Source organism: Apis cerana, linkage group LG4, assembly GCF_029169275.1.
Source record: "Apis cerana isolate GH-2021 linkage group LG4, AcerK_1.0, whole genome shotgun sequence".
NCBI classification, from domain to species: domain Eukaryota; kingdom Metazoa; phylum Arthropoda; class Insecta; order Hymenoptera; family Apidae; genus Apis; species Apis cerana.
The window spans coordinates 5606992-5623510 of NC_083855.1; the positions used below are offsets into that span (position 1 = coordinate 5606992).

At 21.1% G+C, this 16519-nt stretch overlaps 1 protein-coding gene and 1 long non-coding RNA gene across 7 annotated transcripts in view; one reads left to right on the plus strand and one right to left on the minus strand.

Moving 5' to 3' along the window:
* LOC108003416 (protein held out wings) overlaps positions 1-15946 on the minus strand; it is a 34400-nt gene extending 18454 nt beyond the window's left edge. For 4 of the 6 annotated variants that reach the window (XM_017065642.3, XM_017065641.3, XM_062073782.1 and 1 more), the window contains exons 1-2: positions 14697-15028; positions 603-736 (exon numbers count right to left, since the gene is read on the minus strand). In XM_017065642.3, coding sequence (XP_016921131.1) covers positions 603-736; positions 14697-14823 — 261 coding nt within the window. In that variant the 5' untranslated portion in view covers positions 14824-15028. Of the gene's footprint in view, positions 1-602; positions 737-14272; positions 14597-14696; positions 15029-15885 lie in introns of those variants that run through there. The other 2 variants (XM_017065640.3, XM_017065644.3) reach the window with 2 other exon arrangements.
* Positions 11812-13111, plus strand: LOC133665993 (uncharacterized). The gene is made up of 2 exons (XR_009829500.1): positions 11812-12010; positions 12572-13111. It is a non-coding gene; the product is annotated as an uncharacterized LOC133665993 (long non-coding RNA).
* Positions 15947-16519: the final 573 nt, after the last annotated feature.

Consider the following 16519-nt stretch of genomic DNA (forward strand, 5'->3'; position numbering starts at 1 on the left):
ATATTCAAACAATGATATCAAATATTTTTTAATGAATAAAATTGCTTTAATCTAATTATTAATAATTATTAATATTTAATATTTAATATTTTTATCTTTTATTTTTATTGTACTTGTGAAATTATTCATCTCATAATAGAAATTTTAATTAATAGTATATTAATAATATATTAATATTATATTAATAGTAGATATATTTAGCATTAATTTAACATTAAACATTTCAAAAACTTTGTTTAACTTTTTTAACACTTTTCTTTTTTAACATAATTTAATTAAATTTAACTTAAAATTATATAATTTTTTTCTTACAGATCTACTGTATATTAATTATATAATTAATATTAATATTATAATAAATAAAAACATAGAAATATTAATTTTAGTTAATGAATAAATTGAATATTTTTTTGAATTTATTTTGAATAAACATTTAAATTAATTTTTATACATGTTCTTGACATTTATTTATAAAAAAAGAAAAACTAATTATAATACACTCATTATACATATTAATTATGTATGATTTAAGATATTTCTTATTGAATTGAATTTTTCTTAATATATAGCAACAGAAATAAAAAATAGAAATAAAGACTTACATCTGGATGTTCTTTGACAGGTACATAAACTTTTTCCATAAGTGTTGTGACTTCACCTTCTGGTTCTGGCAAGACCAGTGGCTCTTTTTTGACACCACTGATCTGAAAAAGACTTGCTCGTACTTTTGCAATTTCTGTAACAAAATATGAATATGCATATAAGTATATTTGGTTTTAATTCCAATTAAAAAATTTTCATCGTATAATTTATTATTAATTTTTGAAAAAATAAAACAGGAAGGCAAAATTATTTAATTGTTTTTAATTACATGTATCATTTTTTGATATTGATAATAATACAATTATTTATAAAAAATTTAATTAAAATTCCTTATCCTCCTGTTTTAAAAACATCTTGTGTTATATAATTATTACTAATTACATTATATTATCAAAATTTAGAAAAAAAAATTTGAAAAAATTTTTTTTTAGAATAATAAACAATAAAACAAGATTGTAAAATATAATGAATAAAACAAAAATTAAATATCATATTAAATAATCTAATTCATCATTTAAAAATAAGAAAATATTCATTTTTTTTGTAATACATAATATTTATTAACTTCGATAAGATTTTATTATATTTGTTTTGCAAATTGCAAAAATAAACTTAATACATAAAACAGTATTATTATATAAAATGTTATATCTCTCTATTTTTATGAGTTTTATATCAAAAAATATAATAAAAAATTAAAGATTAAATACTTAAAATTATCTTATAATAATACTAAATATAAACTGTACAATGACATAATTATACAAATTAGAAATATCTATTTGTATAAGTAAACATATATATTATATATATATGTATATATTTATATACATGATTTATTGCCAAATCAATGAAAAAAAATTATTTATCACAATTTAAAAACATAAATTTTTAGAATGCTAGATTTGACTAATAATATAAACATGAAAATATTACTATCAATACCAAAAAATATATATATAATAAGAATATAATAAAATAATAAATTTAAAGATATTATAAAATCAACTAAAAAAAAGAAAGCAAATATATTTCAATCTATTTAATTTTTTTTAAATTTTTAAATATTTAAATAGAAATAACTTTAATTATGCTAAATTATTATATTATAAATTATGCTAAAAAACTTAGTTATCTTTCACTGAGATCTTTCATGATAAAAAAAAATTTATTTTATTTTATCAAGAAAATATATATAATTATTATTAAAATATAATAAATATAATAAGAAAATATAATAATCAAAAGAAATCTAACTTTATCAATTTATTTAATTTATATATTAATTCATCTATGCTATATATATTTTGCTGCATATATATGTTACATATATATATTATTTTCTTTTATCTCTCTATTTATTATCATCTCCAGTATAAACATTTATTAATAACAATTATTCTTTAAAATTTTTGACATAAAAATTATTTATATATGTATAAATGAATTACTAGATAAACCAACTTACTTTAAAATACTAGTTAAAAATGCTTTTAGTTTATCAAAATCTAATATCTATAATTTGATTTAATTAAAAACATATCATTTTATTTTTGTAAAACAATTTTCATAAAGTTATTCACTATATGAACCATAAATAGATATATTTAAAATATATATACAAACATAGAAAACGCAATAATAACAATATTTTAAAAAATAATGCATAAAAAGTTATAAAAATTTTTTTTATCAAAAATTATTATTGATACGCTTTACTTTTTTATTATATAAAAAATTTTTTAATTTCTTCTTATTTATACACAATTTTAAGTATCACTAACTATAGAGTGACGGATACATGTTTACCGCATGTAATACGCATGCGTGAGCAGACATAAGAATGTAATGAAAAGAGAGACTAGACGAAGTACATAGACAAGAAGAATACAGCATCATATCCACTTTTAGCAACATTGCTCATTACAACTGACATCAGCTGTATTATATTCCGTTTTCTTACCTTTCTGTTTTCTACATCTGTTTTGTTCTTAATAATTTACACATAATTTTTACACGTTCAAAATAATTTCTTTTAAATGAATACAATTATATATATTATATTACATTTTACATTTTATTACTTTTATTACTTTTATTATTATTTTTTATTACATTTATAATAAAAAATAAAAATTAACATTAAAAATTAAGTCTGATATGAATAATATTGGATTTATTAAATTAAATTCATATTTGAATTTATTAACGATAACAAAAATATTTAAAATATTTATAGTACATTTAATATAGAATAAAAATGAACAATTTTTTAATGAAATTGATATTAAAAAACATGAAACAGACATGTTTAACTCATATATGTCATATAATGTAATTGATTAATTTCATTAATGGAAATGCAATTTTAATACTTTAGAATAAGTACAATAATATAAAAATGACATAAAAAAAATACTTTAGATAGTTATATAAAACACAAATAGTTTAAAAGAACAAAAATATATTAAACACAAATTATAAGTAATATCTTTATAATATTATATATTGTTTATCAAATAATAATAAATATTATTTATTATTTGTCATATTGTAATTAATTTATTTTATATTATATATTATTTCGTAAAATATAAATTATAACTTTATAACTATTTTGAAACAATGAATATATATATATATATATATATATATGTAAAATTTTTAATGAAAATTTCAATTATGAAATTATTTTTAAACTAACAAAAAAATAAAAACAAAATCAAACTATTAATGTTAAAATAAAATAAAAATTCTTTTATGTGAAAATAAAAATCTGTTTAAGCGTAGGATATGATGCTGAATCAATGTTGGTATTAGTTAGTTGCAGCATCTATGACATCATCGATGGCGTAATCATGAAGACTACAATCCATGACACAGATCAAATAGTTAAAAAAAATAAATCATATTTCGCGAAGATAGATGTTTAATTTGCAATTAGAAAAAAGATTTATATTTTTATATATTTAAATTATTAATAGAAAGTATTATTTTAAATTCATTAAAATTCTATTTATAATTATCATTAATGTAAATTTTAAATATTTCAATAAAACTTAATAATTATTTTAAAATATTTTTTTGTATTTTACATTCATTTTTGTATATATTGTACATATTATTATTTTTTAAAGTTATTGTTTTACTAGATATATACTATATCTAATAATTATATACAATTTCTATTTTTTAGTATTTTAAATCTTATCTTTCTAAATACAAATATGTTAATAATAATAATTATGAAAATAAATGATGTTTCAAATAAATTTAAATATAAAAATAATAATTATTTTGTTTCCGTAATTTTATAAATGAAATTAGTATTTATATTTTTAAATTTTATTTACATATATATATAATATTAAGCATTTTATAATATTATATATAATATATATAATATATATAATATTATAATATTAAACAATTTTACATGATTTTCCAATATTTCAAAAAGACAATTTGAGTATATATCTTTAAAGTTTATTAGAAGAAATGTAACTAGATTCATTTAGATTGATATTGCATAATAGAACAAATAGCAATATAAGTTATGAACATTTACGTAAAAAACGATATTCAACAATATATATGATTAAAAAGAAATAAATATATAAAATAAAAAAAAATTAACTTATGAACACAATAGCTTTTAATTATGATAGAATTATTAAATATCGTAAATATTAGAATAAAAAATATACTTAAAAAATTATATTATTTATTGAATATAATTAAAAGACAATAAAAACAAAAAATGTAAAATCATTGTTTTTAAATGTGATTAACGGTTTATTAAATCATCAAGTACACATACTTACAAAATTAAGATCTATTAAAATGTGTACACATTATATTTGCATTTATATTTTTTGTATAAGAATAAAATTACATACATAAAATTTGTTACATATTTTTTAATAGTTAATTTAACTCTCTAAATAAAAATAAAAATATAAAATCATTGTTTTTAAATGTGATTAACGGTTTATTAAATCATCAAGTACACATATTTACAAAATTAAGATCTATTAAAATGTGTACACATTATATTTAATAATATTTTATATTATTTTTAACATTTTTATATTCTTATTCAAGTTATAAAACAAATATAACAAATATAAACATATTAATTTTATCCAATCTTATTATTGATCGAACGACGATAAATTAAATAGTATTTAAATTATTTTTTATATAATGTTATATTATATGTTATATTGTATCATAAATATTATTATATATAAATTTTATACTTTCGTTAAAATATTACACTAATTTTTTTCAAGAAGTTGATTGTAATTGATACAAAATATATTTTAATTATATTACACATTCAGATTTAAATCAATGTCGCATGTATTGAATATTGAATTATATCTTAGTAGCCAAGTTTCTTAAGCAATTCACAATTTATTTTCACACAATGAGTCACAAGGATATATTTATAAATCGGTGCTCAAGAAATTTTATACCAATATTAAACTATGACTTCTAACATTAGTTACACAGTTATACAAATATAAGATCAAAAATATCATAGGAAAAGATTTTCTTATATATTAAATTTGATTAAATTAATTAGGATATAAGAGTAGGCATGTTTTTAATCTTTTCTTTCAATATAATATTAATACATTTGGAATGCAGAAAAGTCATTTTATTGAAAAAGTCATATTATTGAAAATTTTAATCAAAATATATTAAATCTATTTTGTAACAGAATATTTTTCATATTTACACGCAATATTTAAATATGCAATATTTTTATTTAATATAATATAATAAAAATCGTTATTAAATTTATAATATATTAATAAATTTTTAACATTTTAATTTTTTAATTTATAAAAATGTATAGAAATATTTGGAGAAAAATACTTAACTTACAAAAAAATTTAATGTTTCAATGCTAAAATAATCAAATCAGTCAAAATAATTTTTATTTCATGATTATGAAAATATTTTTGGCAAAATATTGTATTTTATTGAAATAAAAATATTTACTTATTTTTATAACATTATTTTAATTATATTTATTTATATACTATAAACTTAGTTCTAAAATTAATAAACGATTTTCATATTCATTTATTATTCATTTCATATTTATATTTCTAAACTTTTAAATTATATATATATATATTAAATTTTTTTTTATATATAATTCAATAATGTATAACTCAATTGCCAATTTAAAAAAAAAATATTAAGAAAAAATCATAAGTAAATAACTAGAATATAAAGAAAATAAATTTTAAATATTTTCCTATAAAACTATATATATACATATATATTATTATTTAATGATTATTTAATTATTTGAATATAACTTGGAATAATGCATGAAAAATTTGGAGATACGTACAATCTGTATTAATTTAAAAATCAAGATTAATTTAATTAAATTCAAAAATTAGAAGAATGAAATATATGAAAGGTAAGATAAAAAAATAAAACTTTTAACCATTTATAAATTTATAAATAAAATTTTAATATTTATCTATAATATATTTATTATGCTTTAATTTCTCTACAATCTGTGATATATTTTAAATTAATTTTAATTTCATTAAAAAGATTTGATTAAAATTTAATTGAACAATTAATATCTTTAATATATTTTTTATAAGAGAGAAAACAAAATAAGTTATTATTAATTAAAATAAAATCAACGAAAAAATTAACAATAAAAATATAAACAATATATGTATAAAATACCAGAATAATGCTGGTGCCTTGAAGTTCTTACAACTATAGATGTTGAACCTGCTTCGCTTTAACTCGAAGCAAAGCTGACCGACTAAGGCTTGTGAGTACAGTACGGGAATATACGGTTGGTATAATGACCCAAGCAAATATGTGTGAGTGCACGCCCAACTCAAAGCAAGTAGAAAGAATGACGAAGAGAAGAGCGAAGAGTGCCGCTTGGAAACGGAGACGGTAGAGAATTCCTTTCACCCTACCTACTTTTCGAAGCTTAAAGTAAAAAACTTAAATCGTCTGAAGAAGGAAAGAAATGGTGATACCAAAGAGGATATGTAGAAGAAAGAAAGAAGTCAATAAGGCGAAGAGAAGGAGATTAAAAAATGATAGAGAATGAAAATGGGAGTAGAAGAAGAAAAGAAAAATTGATATTCAAAATAGAAAATATAGAAAATTATAATTATGTTATTTATAAAATATGAGATTTTTTTCTTTTATTAAAGATTCAGAATATAATAAAAATTATCTTAAGGAGAAGAAAAAAAAAAGAAAGTTAAAAAATACGCACGAGCGAGTAAATGAACAAGTGAAGGAACGAACAAAATAAGAGAGATAAAGAGAAACGAAGAATGACGAGAATGGAACGAAGCCGAAGTGGCACGAGCCCGTTGGTAGATGCCATGCGGCATGAAGCGAACTGCAGGTCAATCCGGTCATCGGCCCCTATGTATTTCCAAGGGCCACTGTTAAGGGTGTTTCATATTTTTCTCTTCTAAATCTAATCTAAATCTAAATCTTTAATTTTTCCATCATTTCATTTCCTTTATTTTATATTATTATTAATTGTTTTCACTAATTATTATTTCATTTATTTCACTTATTAATATTAATAAATTAATGCATATGCATATAAATGATAATTTAATTTGTAATATAATTTTTACAATGTTTTTAGAATGAAATTCTCGTAAACATAATTATATATCATATTGAATAAAAAATTCAATCTATTCACACCATTGACCATCATTATTTCATTATTGCAATATTAAATATTGTAAATATTGCAAATTAATAATTAATTATTATATATTATTATATATTATAATAAATTAAGATAAATAAAATTGATACGGTATATAAAATAAAAAAATAGGTTCGATTATTTTAATAACTTTATAATAGAAATATAGATTTCATAAATGTTAACTAAAATGACATTAATAAATTTAATCATTTTTATATATTATCGAATTAATCATGATATTAAATTATCAAAAATTTACAAAATATTGTTATTTATATTATTATAATATATTATTAACATATTATTATTATTGTTCAAAATTTTAAAATAATTTTATATTATATATCTTTAAAAATTTTTATAAATACATTTTATATATATAAGAATATATAAATTTTATAAAATTATTTTGAAAAATTGAAATTTATAGACATTGATTAGAAAAGATTCATAATCATAGAAGATATCAAGATTATTTTGCTGTAAATATATATGATACAATAATTATATATCATTTTTGAATTTATATTTATTAAATATAATATTAAAATTTTTTTAGTTTTTTTTATCCATATAAATTAACTATTAACACATTGATATTTAAAAAGAAATATGAATATATTTATTAAATTAAATTTTTATAATCATTTTAAATAATATAAATATTTCATTATTTTCTATATTTAATATGAATTCATTATTATATTGATATATTATAAAAATTTATATTATGTTAAAATAAATAAAATATTTAAAAACAAAAATATAAAATAAAAATATGTATTTATATTATATTAAATATTTTAATATAAATGATTATTGAGAAATTGGAAATTAATATACATGTGTGAACAATATAATCGTATATGTAAACTATATTCACAAATAGGTGAAGAATCTATATATGGCAAACTTATAGAACACCTTGTATATGCGTACATAAGAATATATATGGTGGTCTGTGCGAGACGAAACAACGATAGTGTCGACCATGGTGAGGACCGCAAAAGTGGGGGCGCGTAGACATTTCCTTATTTAGAAACAGAGAAACGTCTTTGCCTAGTGAAGCACTTATTTTGCGCGTGCATATTTGCTAAAATTCAAATTTTTTTGAAGAAGAGTTTTTTTTTCAAGAAAAAATAAATATAAAATAAGAACAAAATAATATATCTTTAAAATATATATGAGACAATTATATTAATACTTCCACACTTTGCAATAATGTAAAACTTATAACTAATATCAGAATAACAATACTTTCAACTATATATAATAAAAATAGAAAATCTAAATAAAATTACGATATATATTTATAAATATATTTTTAAATAATATTTAAATACAAATAATTTAGATAATATGATCAACAATTAAATGTAAAATTTTTAAATTAAACATTTTTATATTAACTTTATACATTTATTAAGAAATTTTATACATTTACTTTACAAATTTACTTTATACATTTTTTAACTTATATTACAAAAAATATTGTAAGAAATATTTAATTTAAAAATAAATAATTTTCATTTTTTAATTTCAATATAAAAGTACATAATTGAAAAAATATAGAAAATTCTGAAATTAAAATAAAATAATGATCTTTTATTATAATATATTATTAAATGATATTTATTTATACATATAGAAAACAAAATATTAAAAAAAATATTTAAGTAATTTGAATAACTAACATTCAAAACAAATATACATTATAAAAATATATAAATATATATATATAACAAATATATAAATAAAAATATATATTATAAAAAAATCTATTTTAATTATAATAGATCCATTTAATTGCTAAAATCTAACATTAAGATAAACATATCAATTTTTTTGATTAATTAATCATAATTTTATATTCATATTCTTATGATTAAAATAAAGTTCAACAATTGAATTAAAAAATTTTCACATAAAATGAACTATAAATATATATAATATAATATTGTAAAAAATTCCTTTTTTATCAATACCAAAAGTGATTGATTTCTTATAATAATTTAATATTCTAAATAAAATATAAGAAATATAATATTATATGAATTATATCATTTATAAAATATGAAATTTTCTCTTTTATTAAAGATTCAGAACATAACAAAGATTATCTTAAGAAGAAGAAAAAAAAGAAGAAAGTTAAAAAAGTTAAAAATAAAGTAAAAAAATGTTTTAAATTTTTAATGATCACTTATGCTAATTATTATAATATATCATATATCTATTCGAGATATCACTTATAACTTTATATATAACTAAAATAATATTCGTTATCGGTTACTTATCAGAAAAATTTGTTATCAAACGATTATAATCTATTGACATTAAACGCGTGGTGTACTTGAAAAGCTTTATATTATGAAGTGGCTATTATATCAGATAAAAATCATTTAAGTATTGCTATTACTGTCAAAAATCCCAAGCAGTTATGAAATCTAGGCAAATTAATTATTGAATATAATTAATTAGAAAAAAATTGGGAACCAGAATTTTATTAAATAAATTAAAAAAGAAGTATTAATCAAATTTTTCTGCTTCGGCAAATATTTATGTATACTGTAGTTATATATGATTGGCCACGATTGCTAACGGGTACATGTAACCTCTTCGCTAAAGTAAAAGGAAGAGAAGCAAAGAAGAACAAAGAAGAAAAAAGGAATGCGGCCGCTACGGTCTTTGCTGCCACTGCTGTCGCTATTACCACTGTCGCCTTGCTACTTATCATTAGAGTCAATACTAATTAAAAGAAACAATCAGAAAAAAAAGATTAGCTTCTAAAACTAATAGCCTAATAATGGCTATGAATATATTATTCGCTATTTAACAAAGTTGAGGATATCAAAGCGAAATGAAGAAAGTATAAACACGCCATCTTCTGCTTCCAAGGAAGTCACGTTCCTCAGTAGCTTTCTTCCAGCTAACAATACATGTATCTTTCCTGTAGGTAGTCATTTATGAGCAACACTTACTCAGTGGATATTTTTTCATTTTTGACTTATACAACACATTTAAGGTCAAATGCCAACCAACAAACTATCATATACTGTATGTTTACCATTTCATGTTGATCACACACGAAATTATATATATATTCCGTTTAATCACTATCATTACTAAATATATCGAATTTCGACAAAATATTTTCATATAAAGAAAATATCATGAAATTATCAAAGTATAACTATTGATTTTATTATTATTATATTATCATAAAAAACTGAAATTAACACTATTTGATTATATAAACGTGATTATTGATACCTTTAAAAATATATAAATGTCATATTTTAATTTTGAAATATTAAATATATGTCAAAATATTCAAAAAGTAAATATATATAATATATTGCATATACAAGCGAATAAAAAGGATTAATGAAAAAGAATGAAGATAACATAAGTACACGTATACGTATATATATATCTTTTTACAAATATATATTCATCAAAAAGTCGAAATTGAATATATACAGTCAAAATTTATCTATTCAAATAATCAATAATTCGATTTACTCAACAAATTTTCAATTTTAATTTCTTTAAAAATTAATTTTTAAAAAAGAAAATTTTATTCTATATTTTTTATTTTAGCAATAATTCATTCGTATTTCCAATTGAAAATTAACAAAATTTATTTGTATTTGAAAACTTTTTAAATTTTATTCTTATTTTTATTTCATTTTTACATAAAATCATCTATTATCTGCTTATATCATATTGAGGCATTCTTCATACGCGTATTTGCAAAAAAAAAAGAATGAATATGTTAAAACAGTATTATATGTATAATAATAAATTAATTAATTAATTCAACATTAATAAACTTTTTGATACATATACTATATGGCATAAGAAATATATTTATTTATATTTTATATATCTCCTTATAATAGATTAACGATTGCGCTTTAATCTTTTGAATACTTGTAAACAGGTCAGGTCAAGTGCAAGAAATTTCAGAGCAGAAAGAAAGAGAGTTACTAATGAATGACGAAAATGAACACACAAAAATCAAAATATTGGCAACCCTTAAAAATTCACTCATCAACAAATTTTGAAAAATAGCAAGATTTCAATTTATTTTTAAATTTAATTTAATTAAAACTACTAATTAGTTAAAAAATTTAATATACAGAGGGATCAATTAAAAATACAATAAAATAAAATAATAATAACTTTTTAATCATTTTAAAATCTTAAAAATAGATAAAAAAATAAAATAAATTATCCTCATTTTACTATACTCTTTGTATCAAAAAATATATTTTAATATAATATAGATAAACACATTCATGTAAATATTATTAGCAACATGCATATAAATGTTCGATTCATTTGAAGCATGAATTGCTCAGTGATATGCAATATGACACAATCAATTTATTATATTTTGGAACATATATGATCTCATACGTTTCCATTTGAAATGATTAAGCACAACGACCTAGTAGCAGAAGAAAACTAGACCTCGTGTCTGTCCAAGTTTTCGCTAGACAATTTCGAAAGGACGCGCTTGACAACGAGTTCTATTCACGCCACTAGGTCACCGAGAAAACTTGCTACGTCGTGTTCGAAATAGATCTCGCGGACACGATTGCAATACGGTTCAGCCATCATGAACTATGCACTATGATGAACAACATTGTGTACAAATTCCAGGTTCGTATTATAATATAGTAATATTTATTTTTTCATGCTTTCTACTAATTTTCTTTGATTATATTTCATACCATATTATTTTTTTGTTTTATTAATCAAAGTAATTTAATTTATATTTAATAAAATACTTTCTATACGTTAAATTTATATCCTTAAATTTATACTAAGAGAAAGAAGATTACTATATAAATGAATACAATCGGATTTGTGTTTTCATTTTCGGATACTGTGACAATATATACATATGTCAAAACTATATATTATTAGATTTCTTAATCCATTATTGATAAAGCTTGAAATTGACAAATGAGAAATTAAATATACAGTCATATGTTTTTTCGAATAAATTCAATTTTTGCATAAGAAATTAGCTCTTAAAAATATTATATTGTGATATCTATACATTTATAGATTTCTACATAATTTAAATTACGTATTTAAATCAATATAAATAAACAAAAAAACAAGAAACATATAAAATTATGGACATTAATCAAAAATATATTACAATAAATTGAATCGAAAAAGAGGAGAATAAAATGAATTTCTTTGCATCAACAGGACTATATCCTCGTAGGAATGTGCAAGATCCGAGAGCTTTCGTAAAACCGGTTCTTGTCGTAAACGTCATTTGACACATTTCCTGTGAAGCAATATATACGACTCAAATGCATATATACTTTAAATAATGTTATTTTTAAATTTATTTTTATAAATAATAAAAAAATAACTTTAAATTTAGATAAGAAAATAACTTTAACAGAAATTTTCATCTAATTTTTCAAATATATATGTATTAAAAAATTTATATGTATTGTTATTTATTATAATTATTAAAACAATATTTAAACAATAATAAAAGTGATATTATTAAATTAAATTTTTTTATACTGAAATTATATTGAAGTATTGTGAAATAGTTATTATTTTACTTCTAAACCAAATTTATTGTGATAAATATAGCAAAATATTAAATATAAATTAAAAATATTTCTCTTTTATAATAAAAATATTTAATCAGTCAACCAATTATTGTTTCTGTATTAATAAGTATAATAATAAATATAAATAATATTAAAATAAATGTAGTATATATATGTATATAGATATTTTTTTTGTTATAATTACTAATATATTTTTTATATATTTATTTTTTCCAGATTTTAATTATAGTTTTAATACTAATAAAAAATAATACTAATAAAAAAGAAATTAATGGTGACTGATATATAGATTTTAATTTAATTTATACAATTATGAATCAATTTAAGAATTTTATCGTATTAATTATTTAATATGCTATTTTTTTTATTAAATAATGCTTTTCATCCATGTTCTTTTAAGTATTTTTAAATCGCAAAAATCAATATTCCGAATTATTTTTAAAATTAAAAAAAATCAAACACATATATGTAATTATGAACTATAATATAAAACTGGTTGAAATTTTAGTTTAGTAATTTTTTAACACAAACATTCTTATAATTATATAAATGAATTTGTATAAATGAAATTGATTAAAAAGATTAAAAAAACATAAACATGAATTCAAATAATTATAATGCTATAAAATTACACACATATTGCATATATATATATATATATATTATCATAACAGAATTTAGAAATACATTTCAAAAAAACAAAAAAATGATTTATATATAAATGAAATACTAATATTTAGTAATATTTCCTAATTATTATAATAATTTTTAAATATACATAAGATTAATTTAGCATATATATATATTATAATATATTTATTAAACAATTAATTCATTTAACTCCATATTAAGTTTTACGAAAGAAATTTTTTATAAAAAAAAAATATAAATGTAACGTATTCGCGCATATGTATGTGTACATATAAGAACGCATAAAATTCTCCAAAAAAGAAAGTAGAAAGCGAAAAACTATTCTTTAAAACCAATAATATATGTGAAACAAATTATTTAAAAAATATATATATTAAATATATTAAAGAGTAAAAAAAAGATACGTAAAAAGATACGTAAAATACATAAAAAATATTTATTACAAATTTTCGTAATATTTTTCATACTTTTTTATTTTTTAAAACACTTAATATATTTGATTTTTATTAACAATTCTTTTTTCTATATTTTATATTTTATTTTCTCAGTAATATATCATTCTGTATAAAATTAATTAAATAGACCGAATTGTGTCAAGATTAGTGGAATCGATCAGTTATATGAATCATAAGTCACATGAAATTGTAAGTTATTCTGATCAACTTACATTGAATAAGTTAATTTCCTGTTCTTCTCGCTCCGATGTTGAAAATTGGAAAAATAAAGTGAACGGCAGGCTCGAAGACACGAAGAGCAGACCGGGACGCGTAACACGTGACACATGATCGAGATACTATGTTTGCGAACAGTTCGTTGCCGATTATGGCAAACTACAAGGCAACAAGAACCGGTCTTTCATGGCATGGCTCGACGTTACGTATTTTTTTCGCGTGTGCGAATGCCGTAGCGAAATCCGTAAGATCTTGGAAACCATGGCGAAAGTTTCACAGGCATGTAAAACATGCTTGGACCGAACTCCAAGTTTGAATCGCTGTGGGCGTTAATCATGCAAACCAAAGTAAGGCGTGTCGCGAATAAAATGATGCATTACCGAAGGTATAGAAGATATTAGTGGATTAATGGTTGCTTACCTTCGTCTAGTAGGCGCTCTACATGTATGAAGACATTAGGGAAAGCAGCTAACTGCTTTCGATCTTTTAGTAACTGTGACAGGTAGTCCGCTATACTCTGCGTCGTCGTGTTAGTATTATCACACATCGCAATTACTTGATTACTCCTATGGCGGTCACGCGAAAATAGAAAAAGATACAAAAACAAAAAGGTATTGCAAAGAAAGGGAAACGAAAAGAAAAAGTGAACGTTAAACGTAAACGAGCAAGAGACAGACGACGTTGCGATTAAGATCCAAAACAATAGCAATCCCTTCACGTTTAGTTTTACACAACGATAATGCTGTTTTTTTTTCGTTATTCACTATTATATCACTTTGCTTTTTTATTTTTTTTGCACAATTATATCTCGTAATTAATACAACTTGCTGTTCGTACGTCGCGCCTTCTCACTCGTGTTTTCTCTGGCGCGCTCCTCGCATACGTCGCCACGATTGCGTTACGTTTTTAGAAATAGCGGAGTCAGTATACTATGTGTAAGGAGAAGGAGGAAGAGGAAAAGGAGGATGAGGAGGAGGGGAAGAAAAGTATATAAGAGCGACAGAAACAGGCAGGATAGTAAGAGGGAAAAAGAGGGAGCACAAGAGAGAGCGATATTCAGAATAAAAGAGAAGCAAAGAAGCAAGGGGGATATGGAGGAGGAAGAGGAGGAGAAGGAGAAGGAGGAGGAGGAGGAGGAGGAGGAGAAGGAGGAGAAGGAGGAGAAGGAGGAAGAGGAGGAGGAGGAGGAGGAGGAGATGGAGGAGGAGGAGAAGGAAGAGGAGGAGAAGGAGAAGGAGAAAGAAAGGAGAGGAGAGAAGGGGAAAAGAAAAAGAACGAAAGAGGGGGAAGGAGAAAAAGGGAAAAGAGATAGAGGAAGGGAAAGGTAGGAAAATTAGACACTAAAAGAAAGAGAGAGGAGAGAAAGAAAGAAAGAGGGGGGAGAAAGAGAAAGAAAGAATACAGCCTCTTTCACGAGTTGGATTCTGTTAAGGTTAAAAAGTTAGATCGTAGATCGCGAAATTAAAAACAAACACACGCTACGGGATTCTCGGCTCTACTGCACCATCCGTGCATGTGCCGCGACGAACTACCCGTAGATTCTTGAGTTTAAACGCATGCGCAGCATTCGTTTTGCGCATATGTTCCGCGCGCATTGGTTCTTGCGTACCTCTATCGGCGCGCTTCTACCGCCCACTACCATATACGGCCTCTGCGTACGCGCGAGTACTGAGGTACGCACCATACCATCGTCGCATACAAGTTGGATAATTCAGGGTCGTAATTATTTAGTAGTGTACCCTGTATCTTATAATCATGATTCATGACTCGATGAATGTTTTGTAAAACTCTTTTTGTTAACGGAATATCGCAAAATATACATTCACATATTCTATCGTTATGTGAAGAACCACTAGAAGGAAGGATGTTTATCTACATATAATTAATCAATTATATAAATTTTTTTCATTTAATTATTATATATTTGATATAAGAAAATGAACATTTTTAATAAGTTTATTTCTAAACATATATTGAATTTACTTTTCTTTAATAGTTTTCTTTATTTCTGATTTGTCATTTATGAGTATTTTTATAATTTCGATGAAATTAACTGATCATCTAACGAAACACATGTAATGCTTTAAATAAACTGCAAACTAAATATAGATTTCGACTTTAACTCGATATTTTAGAGTCAGCTGAAAATCATTTTGTATACAAAACTTTATAGATGAATAAAATTCCATAAAATAATCTCAAAATAATTGTTGTAATATTTATTATAAATAGTTTTTTAATTT